Genomic DNA, 22,669 nt, shown 5'->3' with positions numbered 1-22,669 from the left:
GCGTTTTTCGTCACGGTTTATCGATGCTTTATTTAGAACAGCGGTTCTCAATCATTTTTTTTGCAAATCATAAAAATTTATGAAAATTTAAAAATTGTATGTAGAAACAGGTATATGCTGGAGAGTTGACTGACTGTCCAAATAGGTTCAAACATTCAAACAAAACGTTCGCGAAATCGAAAATCGCTTACATTCTTCAATCTTGTGTACGTCTCATAGTCTGATAGTTGTTGTTATTGTCTGTTCATATGTTTAAACAACTGGCGAAGTGATTTCTTTTTTACTTATACTTTCTATAGATAAAGAGTCTTCCTCAAGTCACAAATTGTTTTTCACCCCAAAATAAACTCAATTTGGCAGAACAGAAAGTTATCAATTTGCTTCAAAATGTGGTTTTTTAAATGTTCTGAAATATAGTTAATAAGTCTAAACTCGCTCCGATTATTAATCGATTCAGATTTTGATATTGAGAAAAAACATAAGTTTATCCTTGAAGGCACAACTGGAGAATTGGACAGAAATATTCACGTTTTATGTCTCGAAAATGGTGCCACAATACTGTAGTGGCAATAGTTGTGATAACATACGTATTAAGCCATTTTTATTTTCAATGAAATGCTAAGATTTAAATGGTTTACAATTAGCGTTGATCGATTTTGTTATGAGTTCTCTCGAACGAAGTTTCACTGCTCATAGTTACGCATGATTTTGGTGCGTTGAGTTCAAAGTAAAGTGATAGCGCATCCAGGCCTGAATTGATGGTCATTGCTCTTTGGGAACCGCTGGTTTTAACATAACTTTGAGCGTCGGGCGTACGTAGCGACCCCGAGATTGTTTCGGTGGTCATGGGGTTGGGTTTTCCTCCAGAAACGATACGCAAAAGATGCGCGGTAATTCCAAAAAAATACACTCCGGGGCTCAGAAATTAGCACATGCCGAGAACCTCCGATTCGGGAAGCTAGCCGTGTGGTGGTGCTAATTTATGATATCCGTCCCGCGAGCTGTGGAGTGCGGAGTCGGGCTTGTTCTGCCCGTTTGAAGATGCGTACTGATGTTGGTCACTGATGGTTTCTTGTCGCCGGCAGGTTCTAACTGATCTGGTCCAGGGCGAGTTCATGCAGCTCGGCTCGAAGGAGACGGAGAACGAGCGCTTCGCACACTACTTCACCAAGACGTACCGGAAGACGGCGTCGTTAATAGCCAACAGCCTGAAGGCCGTAAGTATCCGGGCAAGAATGGACGTGCGGTGCGGGGTTCACTCATCAATTCCTTTTGCTTTTAGGTGGCCGTACTGTCCGGTGCCGACGATCAGATGGCGGAGCTGAGCTTCCAGTACGGCCGCAACCTGGGCCTCGCGTTCCAGTTCGTGGACGATCTGCTGGACTTCGTGTCCAGCTCGGAGGCGATGGGCAAACCGGCCGCCGCCGACCTGAAGCTCGGTCTCGCCACGGCACCCGTTCTATTTGCCTGCGAGAAGGTAAGCCATCGGTGCAGAACCCAGAGCCCGTTTTGCGATACTAATCTCGTCCCCCCTATGTCCATCTCTTTCGTTTCCCTCCTCTCAACACAGTTCCCCGAGCTGAACCCAATGATTCTGCGCCGCTTCCGGGAGCCAGGAGACGTGGAACGGGCCTACGAGCTGGTGCACCAATCGCAAGGCCTCGAGCAGACGCGCTTCCTGGCCCGCAAGCATTGCATCGAGGCGCTCCGGCTCGCGTCCCAGATCAGCGAGTCGCCCTACCAGAAGGGCCTGATAGTGGTGGGCGACTTCGTCCTGAACCGCATGAAGTGATCAACCGCGCTCAAGCAGATCAGGCAGATGCAACCCAACCATGGACACGGTTTTCTCCACCTTTCTCAACCGGCACAGCACACACATACACACCCAGGCACATGTTCGTAGACAAAGCAAGAAAACGGGTTTTTCACATGCGAATGAGAATGATGGGATATAAACACATGCATACTCACGCAGACAAACACGGCGTCAAATAGAACCCAATACCGCTTAGGAAAAATATGACAAAATGGAGCAGAAAAGCTGGAAGACCAACCACGGTGTGACGTGTTTCGCTCAAGGTGTGCACTCTTCAGCGTTTCACAATCTGGGGGAGGGGGGGTAGAAGAAAACCCCAACAACGCCAGCGTGCAGCAAGTACACCAGCCCGTTTTCCGTTTTAACACGTTAGGTTATAATTTAGTTAATATTAATGACTTACACGAACAACTATTCTTACGGCTACGTACACTTACGCACACACACACACACACATTCACACAAATACAGACAGAATATCATATGCTCGACTAAAGAAGAGGTGGTATGTGACAGGTTTTCTAGTGCTTTCTCCATGTTATTAGTCGGGTGTTAGGGTAAAACGGACTTATTATTATCTTTTTCTTAGCGGGTTTTTTTTTCTGTTTTGTTTGGTTTTGTCTCTTACTCTTGTCTCTGATAGTGGGCGATTGCGATTCGCCTGCATCAGATTTTGTTTTTAATCCACCAAGCACCTCTTCTATCTCCTACTTAGTTTTTATGTGTGAGAAAGTAACGGTTTATTTTCTAGCTTAGAATTGATTTAGATTTTTTGTTTTAATTTGTGCTAGAGGTTCTTTAGAACCCCTCACCCTCCCTCTCCCTCTCCCTCCCCCCACAAGGGTCTAGGGTAGGGAGAGTGTTTGGGGAGCGGATGCACTTGGTTAAGGAAATAATACACCGATTGCGAAAGTGTGCGATTGGAAAAGGCATGTCCGTGTATATCGAATGGAAGGGTTTTTGCGTAGAGTAGTTTTGTTTTCTTACTTATCCTAGTTACTGGCGTTTGTTTCTGTTTCATTTCACGTGGGATACCGAGTGTGCAGAGGTCAGTTTCAGTTTGAATTTGAACCGACCGCACTTGACAAGCAGCTGAAGAATACAGCAGGACCGTGCAATGATTTCCTCCGCTTGAAACATACCACCATAGAGTCGCAGGTTCGCTAGCGTAATCGTTAGTGAAGCCAGGCACGCAGACTGCGTACTTTTGCGCTGGTGTTTATCACCGAACCCTTCCCCGTCTGTAGCGAAAAGTACCTTTAAGTCTACCTATTTTTACATTACCAAAAACAGTACGCTTTGACCGTTCTTTACAGCTCTATTTATTCACATATACCACTTCTCAACTCGCACGCTAACGTCGCCGGCAAGATTCGGTTGGGCGAACCCTGGCCGGGCTCGATTTCGTCTGCACTTCACCCTCCCTCCACACACGAGGGTGTCACACACGATGGATGGATGTAATTAGTTCGATGCATCGGCCAAAACTCTTCCGGGATTGCTTCCCTTTCACGACGCTCCCTCCGTTCCTGTGCTCCTTCCCTGGGAGGGGGAGGGGCTGGTAGTTGGTCAGGAACGCGTAGCGTTACGTTGCGCGGGCTCGCGAGACGCGAGATTTGTAGACAATTGAACGTGCGGTCAAATGTTAGCACAAATCGAACAACCCCTCCCAAACGGAAATCATAACACCAGACAACACACGCACACATACATACTTATAAACTAAAACACACACACACACACACAATGCAACACAACCATTGAAGCCAGGACCAGTACCAGTCCGGAAAGGCTGGGGATGTAGGAGAATGCAACACCTAGAGCCTTTAAGTTTAAAGCGGGTTTGTGGGATGCGATGCGGACGTATACATATAGGAAGATACGATGAAAAAAATGACACACAAGAAGGAAGAAAACAAGGAGGGAACGATCCGAGGTATTAGTTTTAGCGTTTTGTACTGGGTGGTGGTAGTAGGTTAAATGAAAAACAAACAACAACAACAACAAAAAAAAACAACTGGCAAAACACAATCGGGCAGGCAGTGGATCCCCGGCGCGCGGAGGCAAGGGGGAAAGGGAGGCGGAATCGAAGATATGTGGATGTGGTTGTACGATAGCGGATGCTGCTGACGAATTTGTGGATGGATGATTGCGATTAGTTTCTATTTAATTTTGCCCCTTTAACGAATTAGGACAAAGGTGAACAAGCTTGCTCAATTACGTTATAGTTATCCCTCATCCCCCCCCACCTTCCCCCTCCTCCCAAACGTTTTCCTTCTCTTTTCCATCGTAGTATCGTTTTTTTTTTTTTTTTTTTTGTAAAGTTAGTCTGCGTACGAGGTCGAACGTTGGGCCAAAGAGAGGATGGTAGAACACAGAAATACACACAATCACACATGAAAATAAACACCGCAACACACAAAATGTTGTACGATGGAATCGGTCAACCCAATCCTATACAATCCCCCGGAGCAAGGCCAACGTGTGTAACGCTGGGTGGGCGGAAGAAGAGTGAGAGAGAGAGAGAGAGATTTCTGCTAAACTCGAAAACAAACAAACAAACAAACAAACTAATGAAAAAAAAAACTGTTGTACATAGTATTTAATGTTAAAGCTACTCATCTTCGGTTAACCCTTCTAACAACCCAATGTCCCAATATTTTCAGTCCTTCTTTTTCCCTGTTGTTACAAAGAGATTTAGAGAAAATGAAGGAAGAGATAGAGAGAGAAAAATCTTACCCTTTTTCCAGACACACACACACACACTTGTTGCGCGAAACATTCACACCTGTAGAAATAATGAAAAAGCTAGCCCTGCAGAGGATAACACGATAAGGATAAAAATTTAGTTGTTGTTTTCTTCGTGTTCAAAAACCGGGGTGATTTTTTTTAAGATGCAAATTCTATCTGATGTATAGCGATTCCCGTTCTGTTTTGCTCTATAGGGATGGGTGAGAAATTTCTAATAGCAACTAATAATGTTTGAAGTAGATCGCAGCAACAGGGCAAAGCACACACTCGAAGACATAGACACGCAGGCATACACACATACAATTCATTAATTGCCTTATATGGAGTCGCAAAAAAATTTGGTGGAATATCGTAATCTTTAGTGGAAGGCATTAGGGAGCGTATGAAGAGATGATGAGCAGTTTGCAAACGGTAACGAGACGGTTTGAAGCCGACAGAAAGAAGAAATTAGAACATTGACCGTCATCGGATCGTCACCATGTATATTTACGTAAACTAAAACACACAGACGCAAACCTCCTTTCGCCTGGGAAAGTGAAGTGGTGGTCCGGTGGCAAAAGAAAGCGAAAAAAAGAACCTCTTCTATCCTGTCAATGAGCATCTTTTCCGTTTAATGAGCATATCTACAATACATACAACAAATATACACATGTACCACTAACATGAGTATGCGATACAATGGATCAATAAAGTCAAAGTTTACAGTCATGAACGAACGCACAGGATTATATTGGACGATGCGGTCTTTTGGAAGTGGACCAATAGATGAAAGAATACAAGCAATTGCTTAGCACTGGAAAGCGCAACTGGTGAACTGGACAGTTAGTTTTCGTTCTAAACATCTCTTTAACCGATTTATGTTTATTCCATAAAAACAGGTTTAGTAGAATTCCCGGTGCCGATAAAAAGTAAGTTGTTTAGCGTTCATGTCTAGAAAGCTGTACACTACCCACTTTATTTCATTTATACTTTTGTTCAAATTAAAGTTTTTTTAGTTGATGTTAACGTTGGGCTTTTTTATTATTTAGCTCCCGATGGACCCTTGCTGGTTTTCTACCAATAGCAAACTCCAAGAATAGATCTTCCTACGGTTTTCATCAGTACAACTATCACAGTTTATTACTGTTCAATTAATAAAATGTATCGTTCAATAAATAATTTGTTAAAATAGTTTTATATCTATTTATGTACATTTAAGTTGTTCCTCATTTGCGCATATTTCTTGCATCCGCACACGTGTTACACGCATGAAGTTTTTATTATTCCTATCGCTTATTCTTTTTAATATTTTATCGATGTTAATGTTGTCCTACAATCGATTGATTATCTAAAGATGTAAAACTTTAAAGTATTAAATTTTATTAATTCTAGCACACCATGAAAAGATTACTTTACCAAACCTTCAGGCCAGCTCCAGAGGTACCAGGCGTCTCCATCGTGAAAGTGACAGCTTGTATCACCAATATTGCACTCTTTTTTTTCGATTGCACAAGTCTTCCGACAAACGCCGTGTGTTTTTGCTGAAGTGTAATGATCAGTAATATCTCTCAAAGCCAACAGCAGGAGGACGAAATCCTTAAGAGATTAATGAATACGTTTTTTTAATCATTTCATAATGGGTAAACATCGCGGGGGCGGTCATTACATGAAAGAAGAAGAGAGCTTACCATAGAGACTGAACAAAATCTGAAACCAGTTATTTTAGCTCACGATCATGTGGTGGGTTAAACCTTATCAATGCTACCTCAGCTAAGAAATAGGAAATAGAAACATTAAATACAAATCGTTTCCCACACTTTAATTAATACTCATTAAATTGTCATACGATATTGTAAAAAACTCTACAACAAAAAATAAACCTTTATTAACTATTGTGGAAAGGCTCACCGATCGGAGAAGGGACAGAGATGGCCTAGCTAGCTCGAAATAGGAGGGGGATAATAAACAGTGGCATTTCCATGACTGACAGCTCGCGTTTTCTCCCTCCGTTCATCCCAATCCTGATATGTAAAGCTTGCAAACAAATGGCATCGCGAAAGCATGCAATTTAATGAAAAACAAACCCTACCACTACACGTTGTTGCTATGTGTGTGTGTGTGTGTGTGTGTGTATGTGTGCAAGCATGTGTGTGTTATCCTTACTATCTTTGGTGCGGAACGGTCGTCCTAGCTCCTATAGGGTCTGCGTTAACCTAGAAAAGTTTTGTCTCGGAAATAGACGCACAGGTATGGTTTTGTGTGTTGCTGGTATTGCCGTTGTTTATTTTTTCTTCATTTTAAGTCTCTCCATCGTTCCTTGAAGCGCTCGAGGTGATTTTGTAACGTCCCCGTCCAACGGTGGCAAGGTTGGAGCGGAAAGAAGGGTAAAGCGCGAAAGCTCAACTTCCCCGAGGATGTTGGATCGAACTTTTTGGCGCGTGGCGTGCACTGTGCGCCAACGTTACTGTAGGGGAAAGTGGGGCTAGTTGACTCACTAAAAACCTGCATTTTATTAGCAGAACTATGCAAACTAAGAACTGGTAATTCAATATTTCCATATGTTTCAAAGGTCGTGAATGATATTCAAATTGAATGTGTAAATAATATTTCGAAGTATGACAGTTGTTAAGGATATTCCTAGCGTTTTTGTGGTAAAAACGAAAACTGAAAAAAACCTCATCCAGGGGGAAATTTGTTTATTTTAATTAATTATCTAAATTTTATCGGACGTCCGATTCGAAAGCAAATATTTCTGTTGTTTATGAAATTCTTAGTAAAATTAATTTAAATATTTTTTTTTAGAAAAAAGCATCAAGTGTGGGTTTATTAAATCCAGTTTGGTTGACAGCTTAAATCTCATACGGCCATCCAATAAATTTAAACTATTTAGAATTTATCGCACAATTGATTTCCTCGGTCAAATCCCATATCGGCCGCGTCAGAGCACTGAACTTCTCAGCACTGTAAGCTTGAGAAGCCTTTGGACAAAAACTATGTTAGACAATCAAACTGTGAAAATTTGCAGTTTTTTTTTTCTCGAATGAACTGAGATTTTTTCTTTCTTAAGGAGTGCATATGGCCCCGACTAGCCTTACCTTATGCTGATTGCTGGTTGTTTGCAAAAAACAAAGAAAAGAATGCAAACCAAGAACAAAAATATTACCCTCTGTCCTCTGCAAAAAAACGGTGCCATCCCTAACCCCCACCGTTCCCTTTGCGTCTCCCTTCAGGGTGGTTTGTTTATACATTTATTTTTATACTTATCGCTGGAGTTGTTTATAATTTATTATTACGTGTTTTGTTTCGGCCTGCTGCAGCTTTTGGGCCTGCCAGAAGGGGCGGCAACCGTCCAAAGGCAAAATGGCGAAGGAACAAACAGCACCGCTGCCGAAACAGCGCCCGAGATATCATGCCGGGACTGGATGGTGCGGGGGAGGGAGGAGGGCGTATGTAAGGGGAACGTGCTCCCATGTTCTCGCGGCGTGATCCAGCGGTGCGGCCAGTTTTTCACCGACGCTGGAAGCGATCGGAGCCCGCAGACGACTAGGTCCGTTGCCGCAGGTCCTGAAGCGTGAAAGGCCTGAAAGGCTTCCGTTTATAACCGCGCGGAACTGGAGCAAACTTTCCGACCTCCCCGCACCGCCTGGAGCTTGGAGGAGTTGCCCCGGGTACTCCGCTACGCTCGTAGCCTCCCTCGGGCTGGTGCTGTCCGCCCCCGGTGCACCTACCGAGCGGAGGTAAGGTGTCAACATTTCAACTCAAAAACTGGTGCATCGGTGTCACTGCCTCCGAGCGAAGTGGAAAGTGTTGGTGTGTAGGTCAGTTCGAGTGTGTCTGTGGGTGTTTGTTTGTGTGGGGAGACAAAACCGAAAAGCCTTCGGAAAGACAGAGGTGTTGTGTTGGAGGTGTTCCGAGCTAGCGCACAACCCCTAGAACTCGTCAGAACTTTCTGTGATGTCCGCCACGTCCGTCGTAGAAGTGCTGGACGACCCGTGGTGAGAGCCTGCACGCACACACACAGCATAGCAAACCGGTTCGGATGAGCTCCTGCAATCCGGCCGATCATCCGATCTTCTGGTGCGACAATCTGAAACGTCTCGAGCGGAAGCGCATCGCCGATGAGAGCCTGCGCGACTGGCGAAACCGGAAGCTGATCGAGCGACGGGCGCGCGCCAAGGACCAGGCCCATGTAAGGAGCACCCAGTAGCGAGCCACCGCCACCACCAGCACCCTCGCGGGCGTGGACAAGAGGAAGCTGCGACTGAGTAGGAGCAAAAGTAGTAGAACCGCGGTGAGCGCGGGGATCTGATCAGAACTCGGGTGCGTGTAGACCTAAATCCAACCAAACTAAACCCCAAAGTCCAGCCCAGCTTCCCCTTTTTCAAGCTTCGAGGTGTTGCACATCTTCTGGGTAGTCCGACCCTCCGGTTCCGGGCGCTTCTCCATCAACCTCGAGCTCCACGATCAATCTACAGTCAAAATTTGTGGTTGGGGTTCTCCTTGACGGTTCTCCAAGCTTGTAACCCTTGCTGCGCTGGGGATTATCCAGGTCAGGACGGGTTGAGACCGTGGGTTGAGACAAATATCGGAAAGACGCTTGTTTGATCGAAACAGTCAAGTTTGCGACTGGAACCACAAACAAAAACGAAGAACACAAAATCAGGACATTTGTCGTGACCGCAATTATGCAAAACCGTTTTCCTCGTTCCCCATCCTGTATTTATTGATGATGCCAGAGGCTCGTGGCGAATGTTTTCGACCTCCCTCCCATCGAGTTATTTAGTTGTGTTTTTGTCTTTCGCTCGACGAACACACATCGAAACCCCGAAGCCCCTGATAGGTGCAAAAGGGGAAAGGGTCATAATTTTCTTCCTATGGTGCGTTCATGGCAGTAACCTAACCTCAAACCTTGTGCCTGACAGCACTGTCACCCGGTTGCTTCAAGTTCACCGCGCGGCAGAAGGGATCAGGGACGGGGTTCGCTTGTTGGTTGCTTCCCAAAAGCAGGGCACAGGTAAACAAACAAATTACTTGCCAGAATTGGATAGTCAGAGACCGGGGACACGGAACCGTTGCGTTCTTGGCAGGAACTGGGTTGAAGTTTAACGGGCGCACAGGAATGCGCGGCCGCGGGAGTAATATAAATGCCGGATGACACACATTCCGTGCTGGAGCCGCATTTGGCGTTCGTATGGCGCGGGTATGGGAGGATCTCGTTTGCCGTGACAGGCATTATTTTGTCATCGGCTGCGGTTGTTTGCTGGTTTTATGGGTTTCTCAAACGAGTGGTTTGTTACTGGTTACAGGGAGGGAGGGAGAAATGGAGCACGGAGGGGGTTATGGCTTAGTGCCTGGAGTTCCACCTGCAGAACCATGTCCTATCCCACTGGGTGTTCCTGTGTGACATAAGCAGTAGGCTTTCAATCCGCTGCGCTCGAGCATCGCGCCGGACATCTTCAGCGAGCCTAACCATTCTAAACATACAGCCCAATCTCTATTCGATATCTGAACTCCTGGAAAGTTACACCGCGCCAGAGCATACTGCAGCTTTTAATTCGTGCAACTGTTTTGTTTGCTGGGTTTCAGCTAGCCACAGTTTTCGTGCGCTTCATGGCCTCTAAAGGCTGATGGTGAGGGAAAGTTTCAAGGATTTCCAAAACCCCGGAGGTGCCGTGAGCTTCGTTGCTATGTACCCTCTGCCCGCGCCATCAGGGTTCGTGCTCTCGTAACGTGCGACAGAGTGTATCCTTCAGGGTTTCGCCTTCAGCCTTGGAACGGCCAAATCAAGGGTTCGCCCTTTCGATAGCGAAGGCTAACGGCACTGCAGCCGATGTCGGAGTAAGCGCGGAACACGGAATGGACACCTGTGTTGACCTCCTGGGTTCCTTCCTGGTTGTCGCTCTCGCTTGAGCCAGCGAAAGACAGCGAAACGGAGTCAGCTTGCAACTAAAGCATTCATCGAAAAGTTTCCCCTCTTCCAGTACCGGGAAGTGATGGAGCGCTACTCGCCGTGGGGCCGGAAGGGCGGCGGCGCACCGAACGACACGATCCGCATGCGCAACATCCAGGCCGAGGGCCTCTATCCGGAGACGAAGAACGTTAGTATCGCGCCGCGGGTTCGCCGAGGCTCAAGTGGTCGTCGTCGCGCTCGACGCCTCCGTTCTGTTTGCGTTTCCCTTCTTGTCTTTTGTCTCTCCCCTTTGGCAGGACCTGCGGAATCCCGTCACGCTGGGCAGGACACGGGGGGTGGGGGCGGGCGGGGGTGGCGCGCCGATCCGCAGCGCCTCCGGCCAGATCGTGACCGGCCTGACGGACGATCCCATCATCAGCTTCAACGACGCCAACCGGTACCATGTGGACAACGAGCTGCGCTATCGGACGTCGCCGGCCCAGCAGCAGCACTACCGGGCGGAACTGGACCGGATCGTGGCGGAGAAGGAGAACCGGACGCGCAAGACGCGCAGCTCCGAGCTGGCGGAGACGAGCGTGGCGGGGGCGGGGGCGGGCGCGGTGGGCGCCGGAAGCCGCACGAATGGCGGCGGCCCCTGGGGTAAGGCGGGTCCGGGTGGGAAGCCGTGGCGGCCGCCGCGCAACGTCGGCCACAACTTCATGAAGTCGATGGGCTGGACGAACAAGGAGACGCTGCAGGATCTCGATCTGGAGCTGGTCAGTCGAATGCAGCGCCAGCTGGAGGAAGAGAACCGCTTCCTGAAGCGCTTCTCCAACTGCTGCTCGCGTTGTGTTTGTCAGTGCGTCAGCAACAGCCTGGAACCGCAGACGGGCGCTGGCGGAAGTGCCGGCGCGGGCATGTCGGGGGCCAGCCAGCGGGCCAAGTACCACACGACGCCCCCAGCGACGGCACCAGGCCCGCAGTCGTCGTCCCACGAGCCTCCGGCAGCTCTGCACGACTCGCAGCGGCGCGTTCCGAGACTCTGCAACCAACCAGGACAGCAAGGCAGCCAACAGCAGCAGCAGCCATCTCAGCAACCAGCAACGAACAGCAGCCAAACCCAGCCGGCACGCCGGAATGGCCGGGTGCCACCGACACGCAACTGCATGATCACGGGAGGCGTCGAGCTGGTGCCGCTGCTCGCCAAGCGCCGCTCCCAGCCGCGTCCCATCAGCCTCGGCACGACCGACGTCACCAAGATCGATAAGTACACCTCGAACGGGTAATAGTGGCACTCAGTAGTCAGACAGCCGACTCCTCCCCCCCGCCTCCTCTCCCTAGGCTAGGACTCCTCATGAAAATCCCCCGACAATCCCAATACCCTCCCCCGCCAAACCTAGCGATTCTCAGCGATCTACATCTTGCATTCCTCACGCCAAACATTGTACTTCTTCTCTCTTTCTCTCTTGCCTCCTTGTGCCTTCACACCTTCCCGCTCCCTCCTCTACCTTCCCTTCCACGACACATCCAACTGATGTTGTACCGAATGTTGTGCACCGGGTGTGCAGCAGTTTGGCGCGCCGGGCCGACGACCGCTACCTTACCGATCTCTGCAGTCAGATGAACCAGAAGCAGCGCAAGGTCGAGACGGTGCGGGCGATGGAGTTCGAGACCAGCCGGCAGCACTTCGAGACGTGGAGCAGTTTCTGGGGCCGGCCGGGCCACGGGGCGCCCCTGCCCAGCAAGAACAAGCACAACCTGGACAATCTGCTTTACAAATCGCGCCGCTAAAGCAGAAACTGTACCGCTGGAACCCTTTGGAGAAGAGACACAAAGACAGGGAAAGGGAGAGAGGGAGAGAGAGAGACACAAACACTGACGACGCCTTGCCACATCACGAACGCCACGAATGAAGGAGCACCCCTGGACCACTTGGAGATCTGGCCCAACGCCATCGATCGTACATCGGTGGCCATCTTGCGACTTCCCAAACCGAAACAAAATGGACGACTTAAACAAAATACAGGTCGCGTGTCATTTCCTCCAGTCTAAAGGGGGGAAAACCCGTAACCCTGAACCCAAGCACCTCGACCACGCGTTCCTCGCCCTTCGTGAACCAACCGACTTGATGGCAACTGTGCTAAACGAACAATTTTCTTCACTTGTCGGATGAGCGCAAGTGAAAGCAAAGTTGGTCCGCTGTCCGCGAATACCGATGTCAACGAAAACCAAACCCAACACACTATCGAAACGAACTCTATTCATGATCTTTATCTCTATCTCATCTGTATACAAGGTACAACAGATCAATGGATGGAGAGAAGATGGAAGCGACGTTAAACCCCGGCCAGTCGATAAACCGTAGTAGCTTAGAGTCGAAACTAGCGGAAGACATGGAGTTAACGATGGCCCGCCTGTACGTTTTTTCATACAAGAGGCGACCCATACGTCGGTCAAAGCCCCATATCGGTCGCATCGAACCTGTTACCTGTTGCGCGTTGTTAAATTTACAGATTCAATACATTCAATTAGTGAGCATTACATGTTACGTTTAGTTTGTGCTGCTTGCTAGCATCGAACGTTGTATTGTGAAGCTTTAATTGGAACGCTTGGTAGAAGCATCGTCGAACGATAAACACGTAGGGAATGATGTAAGGAGAGAGCAAGTTTAACCTAGTCACTACTATTGTTAATGTTGAAGGCGCACTTACGTTCATTAGGGATTAACCGACATCATCTGTAAGAGGTGTAGGGATTTCCCGGATTCGCCGTCACGTATTTTCCGTCAGCAAGTCTTATCGATCCGGTAGCTTATCTGACAGGCAGTTACATTTATAAATACTTTTTTCTTGTTATCATATTCAAATTCTTTAGATCGAGTAGAAACTAGTGAAGAAATTCCCACATATCATGAAGAGACCAAATAGTAAATGTGCATCGTTACATCAACAGCCGCTTCGTCTTTGAACGTTAAATAAAGGAACGTATGATAATATAAAAGCGATTGGCCTACGGCTGGTATTAAACAAATGGCCGATACGTTGAATTTCCGTGTGTTCTTTAAGAGGTAAGAGAGTTTCGCCGGTAGAACTTCCCTTGACTGGTTATGACTTTTTCAAATCGAACTATTCGACCAGCATCTAACGTGCGGCTAAACCCGAACCGTCAATGATATAGACAGTAACAAACGGCTGACCCACCCTGTGTTTTGCTTGTCAACTGTCAGCTGTCAGTTGGCTGCGAGCAAACACATCCCAACGCAGCGAAGCGCCTGGGAAAATGTAGGCCGTCGTCTGTTTTTTTTTGCCCCCGGACAGCTGGTAACGAGAGTTAATGGTCGATTGTATATTTTGCCCGCAGCATCGTTCGGGAAGCGCAGTTTATCGAGTAAATGGTTGGGCCCTTGCCGCCGGCAATGGTCATGTTTAGCGGCTGGGCTCCGGTGTAATTTTGGTGTGTTTTATTTATGCTACACAAACGTAGAGAGTGGCATGCCAGTGCCGAATCGGTCGAGTAAACATACCTCAGTGCAGACAGCATCAGCCCTGGTGTTCCATATGTAAAAATGGGTGTGGGAAAAAAGAAGGTGCGAGCTCTTAGGCGGCTGTTCTAATATGCGATAGTCAAATATCAAACGAATATTGAAACATACGAAACAAAAGGTAAGCGTTTAACACGTTATAAGATCGATTGCGCAAAGCTAGCTGGAGCTAGCGGAAAAATCGTATGCCGGTAACTAATAGATATCCTTTGCCATTTTAGGGGGACGGTAGGAAATAAAAATCTAGTATGGTTTGAAAGGAGCGTGCGATATTCGTCGACCCTTCCCACGAGTTCTTGTGAGCTTGAAGAAAACCAAAACAAACACTCTAAGATGCGTTTCAACAAGCAGGAGCTGATCACGCTAGCCACGCAGCCTAGCAACAAGTTCGAGAAGGAGGGTCCATTGTACGTGACGGAGAAACAGGAGGGTTTCTTCCGCAAGACTGAAGGTAAGTGGGCCACCATTGCTCAAGACAGCGAATGGTTGGCTCGACCAAAGGGGTCTCAAAACAAAACGGTTGCGTGTTGGAGACGTTGGTGTTGTCTACATCTGTTTGACGATTACTTTTAGCATCTCTGTAAAGTCGTCCTCATCGAACACTCGATATCTAACATTTCTATTCCTTTCAATCCATCCCCTTCACGTTGTGCGAATATTGTAAGTGGCACCATTTCATCTTTGTGCAGTTTCATTTCCGGGTTTCGGGACGGCCATATTTCATGTGGAGCTGGGAGCTGTGTAATTATTATGTGTTTTAGCTCCGTTCCACGTTTACTTTTATTTTATCATAATTCTTCCGTTTTCTTCACTTTCCTTTTGCCCTTCATGCGATTTCCGTGCGTTCCATCTCAACGTTATCGACGACCTACCAAACCGGCATTGACGGATGCTGCGGACGACCACCACCAACACCCCGATCCAACCACCTGGTCCTGGTTTTGCCCAACTTGTATGCCCAATTTCTCACGACTGACAAAAACGAAAAAAAAACAATGGTATACTTTTTCTGCACACCTTTGTTTCCGTTTGTCCCCGTTTGGTCGCACTTGTTTCGTGTGTTTGCTGCAAATGTTGTTCGTTGAATCACTCCGTTTCGATCACGTTTTGCGGGTAGATGAGACACAGCCATCCACTGGCGAGCCTGCGTTTCGAAAGGGTTTGCTGAAGCGCCAAAAATCGCTCAGCTGCATCGGTGGGGCATCAGCCAAAGGTTCGTTAATTCCCTCTGGCCCCTGTTTAATTTTTTCGCGCTCATCTTACGGTAGTTTATCCAGTTAGTTAAACTTATCCATCGTCTCGGTTCTGCTCAGCTTTGGGCTACACGAGGTGTTGAGTCGTTAGTTTGCATAATCCTTCCTACTAACACACAGTGCAAATCTGTTTTGTTTGGCGTGCATCGCAACTGTTCAACCTTTATGGTTTATTTTTGATTGTGGGAAAGATTAATCCTATCCTTGTTGTTATAGAACTAATAGAAAAAAAAAACATAACCTGACAAACCTAACAATCCATGAATTAGTTCAATGGTCACTGTTCGTGTGAGGCGTTTGTTTCCGCGTGGCGTTGATTGTATTATTTGTTTAACCGTGAATCTCGCAGTACTCTTAACACAAACCTAACAAGGAGACTTTGGTTTGCTGCAGGTTCGTTTCCTAAGTAGCACGTATGGTGGCGTATCGTCGCGATTCGGTTTGTTGCACTGCCCGTGGGTTTTCTAGCGGTATTTCTAACAACAAAGTACGTATACTAACTAAACCGTTTACCCGTAGCTTAACAGTCGCTTATCAGCTCTGGAACGCAGAACGGAATCGTATCAGCAGAATAGTGTCTTGTGACGTACGACCCAACTACGTAGAGTAGCAGTCGCTGTGCTTGATTAAACACATCGTGCTAAGGCGATACTCACATTCTTTGCAGTGAAATAGACGCAATACACACTTCTTCCTTCTTTTACCACCTCATAATTGGCCACTCTTAAATGACACGTACCTTCTCCCATCCGTAGTCAGTCTCGAGCGGTGGTGCCGGCTCCGGGGGAATCTGCTTTTCTACTTCAAAACAAGCGATCCATTTTCGGAGCCACAGGGTTGCATTGTGCTGGAAAAGTACAAATGCATCAAGCACGGTGACGAGCAGCAGGAGTACGACGGCTACGTGTTCTATCTTGGTAAGAAATGTCAGGGATTCGAAAACTTACACGCATTTCTAACACGGTTCGGGAATTACCATTTTGTTATTGCAGAGTTTGATGACGGCTTGAGGCAGCGGTTTGCGGCAAACTCGCAACAGGAACGACTCGAGTGGATGCAGGCTATCGGGCTGGCGGGGTACGACATCAAGCGGGCTCAGCTCAAGTACCTGCGCGAGCAAATCGACCGCAAGCGGGGTACAGTGCACGATGTGGACATCGATATGCTACGGCTCCAGACGGGCAAAGAAATAGGTAAAATGGCGTAGCTTTTGCCTCTCCCTATATGTTGCCAGTGGTGTTAGTGGATGTTTGACCGGTTTCGTTTTGCAGACTTAAACGAAATACCGATCTGCGAGTCGGTGATTTCGTGCGACAACCTGCTGTGCGATGGCAATGGGAAGCACCCGAACCCATCGGTGGTGGTGCAGGTGACGTCGAACAATCGTGCGTCCGGCTGGATCAAGTACGGCCGCACCGAGGTAATCGAGCGCTGCTCAAACCCGCAGTTCATTTGCACGATCGCGTTCCGCGCGTGCGATGGACTGCACGCGTCGTCGCAGATACGCTTCACGGCGTACGATGTGCGGGAGAAGGTCACCCAGACGGCCGTCCCGATTGGATGGGCCGAGATAGCGCTCGGCGTGATCGCGGACACGTCTCGCCTGCGTATTCCCCTGCGGACGCAGGTGTGCGGCGAGAACGCGGGCTTCCTTACGATTGCCACCTGCACGCCGGACATGGAGCGGCGGAACAATCCCCGGTCGCCGATAAAGACAGGTGGTCTCAGCGGTGGAGGGGCAGCCATGGGTGCGGTCGGCGCTGGTTCGGAACAACAGCAAGCGCAGCACGGGACGGGCCTGGGCCACCGGCGGTCTCAATCGTTGCCCCCAAAGCTCGGCATTAAGCTGTTCATTCCTCCTCCATCGAAGATATCGCTCGTCTTTACCAACCCGAGTGTGCGTATCCAAAAGAATGCTAACCTATCGACAGTCGATCCGGGATGCTGTAGGGTGCACGAACCTTGCATTGTCTTTCCGACACATTTCATACGTAATGTCAATTGTGGTTTAAAAGATAGATAGATTAATGCACAAGACAAGACTTATAACTTAGCTAGAGCTGTTAATAACGATATTTTTGTTCAGATCAGGTGCAGGTTCATCACAAACAATTCACAGGGTGTGTGACGAATTTTTGCAGTGAATTTGAACAAATTGTTATTGGGATATCAAACTGAACTGAAAGCAATCTATTCTAGTGTCTCGTATGCATCCTGTGTTCGACTGTGTGGATTTGTTTGCCTGTTGTGATTATGCTTTTTAATCTCTTGCACATCGGTTATTCATACGTTTGCAGATTCACACCTACCGGCTGCACTCCGGTCTCGGTGGCGACATAAGCGTGCTGGAGGTGATGCTTGAGAGCCAGCTGTGCTACGTCATCCCGCAGCAGCTGCTGTCGATTTGGATCGCGCGTGAAAAAGAGCTGCTGCAGGAGATTTCGGGCATGGGCGAGCTCGGGGGCGAGTGGCGTCAGCGGCAGATGGAGCTGCTCGACAAGCACCTGAAGCTGCTGAAGGACTACTCGCAGGCGAAGCAGTACCTCCACCAGCAGCAGCAGCGCGGCAAAGCGTTCAAGCCGAGCTGCCGGAAGTCGGACGAGACGATCGAGTTCGCGCCGGTCAACCTGCACCTGCAGCGCATGTGGGCGCACAACGATACGCTGAAGCGGGCGGGCATCCTCGACGTCGTGACGGTCGGGGCGTTCACGCGCCACTCGGGTAAGGCGAAGACGGGCGGGCTGATCAAGCTGCTGCAGCAAATCAAGGACTCGCCGGCGCGCGGTGATGCCCAGCACAAGGTGGCGGCGGCCAACGACGCGGTGCAGGCGATCAAGCAGTTGCGCAAGGAGATCGTCGAGATCATGTCGCAGCTGCTGTTTCTGGCCAAGTCCAAGAACCCCAAGGGTATGCTGCCGCTGTGCAACGAAATGATGACCAAGACGCGCACGCTGCTCGGCATCTGGGAGCCGAGCCTGGTGGAGGAGGCGTTCGCGTTCATCGAGCGCCACCGCATCATCGAGGACACGGCGGCAGATGGCGCGGGGGGAGAGTGCACTGGGGGAGCGCGGGGAGCACCGGGCGCTCCGTTGGGTGGCCTATCGCCGATGTCGCCGTTCAAGAAAATTACCCAGCAGCTCGGTGCACTCGATCTGAAGTCGCCCGAGCTGGAGGACTTCTCGACCCCCATGGGCCCCGCCCCGGACCTCTGGCCGCAGGTACGCACGAGCAAGTCGGGCACGCTCGGCGGGGGAGGTGGTGGTGCCGGCGGCAGCAACATGCTACGCACAAAGTCACCCTCCTCGCTGGACATCAGCACCATCGCCACCATCCAGAGCACGTTCAATCAGCTGCACCTGCAGGAAAAGTCGGACGCGTATCTGCTCGACGATGCGACGGGCTACGCGATGTCCTACTCGCTTCCCGCTACGAGCTACCTACCCACGGAGCAGCCATCGACGTCGAAGGGAAGTGGTAGAGGAGCCGGTGGAGAAGCGCTCTCCTTCAGCGAGACGCACTTCGATGTGAATGGTGACGTAACTCGGACGATGGCTTCAGTTGCACCACCTCCGCCGTCGGTGGTGGGCGAGAAAAGCGCCGTAGCAAAGGGCAGCGGTCCGAGCAGTAGCAGCAGTGGTCCGTTGACGGCGAATCAACTGTTGGAGAACAAGAACGAGCTGCTGTCGCACGTGTACGACGAGCAGGGCTACCTGATCGAGAACACGGCCATCGTGCTCGGGCACAACGGGGCGTTTCTGGACACGCAGGTGATGAGCTCGAGCCCGTCGGCGAACTACTACCGGCCGACGGAGGAACCGGAACCGCTCGACCTGACGCAGCTGAACATCGAGGCGAGCGTCATGTGTCTCGTGTCGAAGGTGAAATTTCTTTGCGGCCGCTGCGGCAGCCCCGCGGTTCGCCTCCGCCAACCGAAATCGTCGTCCGGCACGATGGGTTTGCGGTCGTCGCAGCGTTCCGCGGCAGCCGGTGCCTTCGAGCTGCAGCAACCGGACGTGGTTACCAGTCAACCGCTGTCGCTTCCATACGCTGCTGGTAGCTCACTTGCACAAGTAGAGGATCAGACCGCCGTTGCTGTCACCCACGACGAACCGGTTGCACCGGCGGAGCCCTCATTGCCACCGACGGCCACCGTTAAATCGCAGCAGCAGCAGGGGTTGTTGTGCAGCAGCAAGGAGCTCAACCTAGCGCTAACGCAAGCCGTCGGTGAGGTGACGCGCAAGGTGAAGAAGGGCAACAAGTTCACCGATGGGCTGGACCTGTCCGCGACTACCGACTGGGCGCTGGAGCTGCGCCCGTCGATGAAGAAGCTGCGTCAGGCGATGGACGGCCTGCTGAAGACGGCCCGGCTGATGCACTCGGTGCAGCGGCTGCAGCAGGACATGCGCAAGACGAGCGCCACGCTGGCCATCATGTACCGGCGGGACGTATGCTTTTCGCAGGCGTTGACGGCGCTCGTGTCGGCCCTCATGGCAAAGCTGTGGGGCCAGAACGTGACGGAGAACTTCATCAGCTTGCTGGTGCACCTCGGACCGCTCGCCTGCTTCGAGGGCCTGCTGTCGCTGTACGGCAACGAGACGGACATGTGGGGCGACATGAGCGTCGCCGTCGAGGATCTGGCGACGGTCGGGTTTACGCTCGTGCGCAGCAACCTCCACCGGGACACGAAGGCGGTACCGGTGCCTCGCGTCACCGGTTCCCGCCAGGCGCTCCGCGTCCTCCTGCCCGTCCCGGAGTCCGTCTTCTGCCATCTGCCGACGAAGGAAGCGGTCAGCTTCCGCGTCACACCCGTCTTTCTCAACGTCGGCATCAACGAGAAGGCGACGGTGGCGGAGACGCTCGGCTACACGCGCGAGCAGCAGCGCTCCAACTGGGACAACTACGACCGGCTGAAGCAGTACCACAGCCGCTACCGCAAGGTGCCGTTCAACTTCGTCAATCCGCTCTGCTCCGCCAGCCAGGACACGCCGACCAAGGTGGGCGCCTACACGGCCCAGCAGAAGGAGCTGCTCGTGCCGGAGCAGACGGTCGCCAAGTTCCTGGCCGACCTCGAGACGGAGCTGCGCTCGAGCACCACCAAGAACTACCGCGTGCTGCAGTTGGGCGAGGACATCACGCGGGCCCTCCAGGGGCTCCGGTTTACCTCGTGCAAGAGCGCCAAGGATCGTACGTCGATGGCGGTCACGCTCGAGCAGTGCCGCGTGCTGCAGCAGGAGTTCCACCTGTCCGCTGCCAACCTACAGAACGTGCTCGATACGATGCGAAGGTAGTGTGCGACGGTGTTTACACCCAACTTGTATTCAAAACGTTTATGCTTTCCTTTTAGCGAAGGGACCCGCTCGGACAACACGCTGAAGAACGTCGGGCTGCGGAAGTACGCGTTCAATCTGCCCCAAGTCCTGTCGCTGCCCTCCGTCTACCGCCCACCGGCCGGAGCCTACGGGAAGGCACAATCCTAGATTCCACCACCCCTTCCGGCCTACCGGCAGCAACAACATGCGTGCGTAGCACGCTGTGCGTGCATTACTTACTTTAGTTTTATTGTGTTTCGTTTATTTTATTATTTTGTTTTTGTTAATTTTATTATCGGATGTTTCGTTAATGTTTATCTTCCTTCTGAACTCATTTTTACTAAGCGTGTGTCATTATCAACGTTTTTACGCGGAGAAACGGAAAATTTTTAGAACGAACTAACGCAAGGCTGTAGGGTTTTGTTAGTTTCTCCTCGGGTGTTTATTTTCCTTAATGTAAATGCTTTCTAACCCTTCGCACGCTCCCACGCGTACCGAATGCGTCTACAATTATTTATTTCCCTTCTACGATAGCATACTAAGGCTAAAGTCCGATGGAGTCTATCTTTATCCTACGTCAATTTGCTAATGGAACAAACAAATAGAGCAGTACTCACTGTTTGCATTTTTGCCCGAGGAAATTATTACATTAGGTTACTCTACTTTTTTAACTTGAAACCGTGCACATGCTGCTAGATAGGTGGACGTAAAATGTCAAGCAAATTTAACTGAATCTTAACTATCGGTATAGAGGAAGGCAGATTGTTTTTTGTTGTCGAAACTGCGTCACCTCCAATCGCAGTACGTGGAGTGGACGCAGAGTTTCGTGCAAAATCAAACTTAAACATAAATAACAAACGGTAGAATGGCATCGTAGGGTAGACGAGTAGGTTATGTTTTATGCCGACAGGTTGAAAACACGAATTCGAATTTACATTAACCAACAAACGTTATATAGCAGTCGCAGCAGAAGGGGCCGGAGCGGTCCCTAGTTTTCTAACCAAATTCCAATTGTGCCAAATTATCTCTCACCACTCACCAATGCAACACTAGGGGGGGACGGGTTAGGGGCGAAGATGCACGATCGGAGCGGCAAGGAGAGGCTCGGTGAAAGTCACGGTGAAGGTGAACTGTCAACTCGTGTTGTGCTGCAGGCAATGTGGCGAGCGAAGCACATTGGCGCCTTAGTTTCCATGTTTAGCCCCCTCCCACTCTTCGCCCGGGTCGGCCAGTTCGTAGGTTTAAAATCACACGAAAACGAAAAGCACACACACCCACACACAATGCGAACTGAAACGGTAGGCGAATGCATACGAGACTGCACAACCTGCATTGTGCACTGCTGGATCAGTGATCGCTGATATGAAACCGGGTCTAGTTGGATAGAGTAATGTAATGTGTACTGTTTATATATACATATATTTAATGGCTCCAATTTGCAGTAGTCTCACATATCCCCCCCCTGTATCCAGTATCCATTTTTGTCCTTCAGATATCGCTAGCGAAACGAGGAGGAGCAACGATAGGGATTTGCCAATTCCAAGTCAGATCAATTAAAATTCAATATACTCATACACCTTTACGTACTCCTAGGGATGGACCCTTTCGAAACACGCATTCAACCGCATTTTGAAACGGACATGCTTCTCGCAAAGCAATTACGCTCCCCCCAATTGAATTGAGGATGGTTTTGGGAATGGGAAACACTTAACGCCAGCGAGGCATGCCCTAGACAAACGAACGGTCCTACATTTAATCACGTTAAAGCACTCACTCATACACACAGCAGGCCCACATACAGGCGGACAACCTATATCCAAAATAACTACAAGCAAACAGCAGTTTGCGATGTTTTTCATTTCAAAGGTTCAAATAAATCTAAACGCACCGGAAACCGCGAGGGTATCCGCTCCGTTGACGGTGTGTGTGATTAAACTAACGAAAATTATGTAAACTATAGACAACAAAAATCCGGTTTGATGACATTTTTCTTTCAAGTAGTCAACATTCGGATGCAGTTTAATAAAACCTTCCGAGTAAAACACTATGCGTATCGATGCAACTTAACTCCGGGACAACCAGGTAAAAATAAAAGCCTTTATTTTACATCTAAATGGTCTTATATACCGT

The 22,669-nt window shown here is 49.6% G+C and overlaps 3 protein-coding genes across 4 annotated transcripts in view; all 3 read left to right on the top strand.

The window, feature by feature from the left end:
* LOC131269534 (all trans-polyprenyl-diphosphate synthase PDSS1) overlaps positions 1-2,266 on the top strand; it is a 44,309-nt gene extending 42,043 nt beyond the window's left edge. Inside the window, exons 6-8 of the mRNA XM_058271948.1 lie at positions 1,086-1,217; positions 1,283-1,477; positions 1,571-2,266. Coding sequence (XP_058127931.1) covers positions 1,086-1,217; positions 1,283-1,477; positions 1,571-1,792 — 549 coding nt within the window. The 3' untranslated portion in view covers positions 1,793-2,266. The remainder of the gene's footprint in view (positions 1-1,085; positions 1,218-1,282; positions 1,478-1,570) is intronic.
* A 6,319-nt stretch (positions 2,267-8,585) lies between these two features.
* LOC131269293 (uncharacterized) lies at positions 8,586-12,227 on the top strand. The gene is made up of 4 exons (XM_058271644.1): positions 8,586-8,735; positions 10,513-10,644; positions 10,754-11,718; positions 12,005-12,227. Exons 1-4 carry the CDS (start codon positions 8,586-8,588, stop codon positions 12,225-12,227), a joined length of 1,470 nt encoding a protein of 489 aa, XP_058127627.1.
* Positions 12,228-13,703: 1,476 nt separating this feature from the next.
* Positions 13,704-21,160, top strand: LOC131269033 (inositol polyphosphate 4-phosphatase type II). Of its 2 annotated transcripts, XM_058271344.1 has the most exons (8): positions 13,704-14,098; positions 14,199-14,428; positions 15,095-15,190; positions 15,986-16,147; positions 16,223-16,423; positions 16,502-17,127; positions 17,528-20,514; positions 20,575-21,160. In XM_058271344.1, exons 2-8 carry the CDS (start codon positions 14,311-14,313, stop codon positions 20,705-20,707), a joined length of 4,323 nt encoding a protein of 1,440 aa, XP_058127327.1. In that variant the 5' UTR covers positions 13,704-14,098; positions 14,199-14,310; the 3' UTR covers positions 20,708-21,160. The 2 variants fall into 2 exon arrangements, with proteins under 2 accessions (XP_058127327.1, XP_058127328.1); XM_058271345.1 differs by lacking the exon at positions 15,095-15,190.
* The last annotated feature ends 1,509 nt before the right edge of the window (positions 21,161-22,669 follow it).

This window comes from Anopheles coustani, chromosome X, assembly GCF_943734705.1.
Source record: "Anopheles coustani chromosome X, idAnoCousDA_361_x.2, whole genome shotgun sequence".
Taxonomy (NCBI): Eukaryota; Metazoa; Arthropoda; class Insecta; order Diptera; family Culicidae; genus Anopheles; species Anopheles coustani.
Note: the sequence above shows the minus strand (reverse complement) of the source record. Positions and strands in the feature narration are given on the sequence as shown.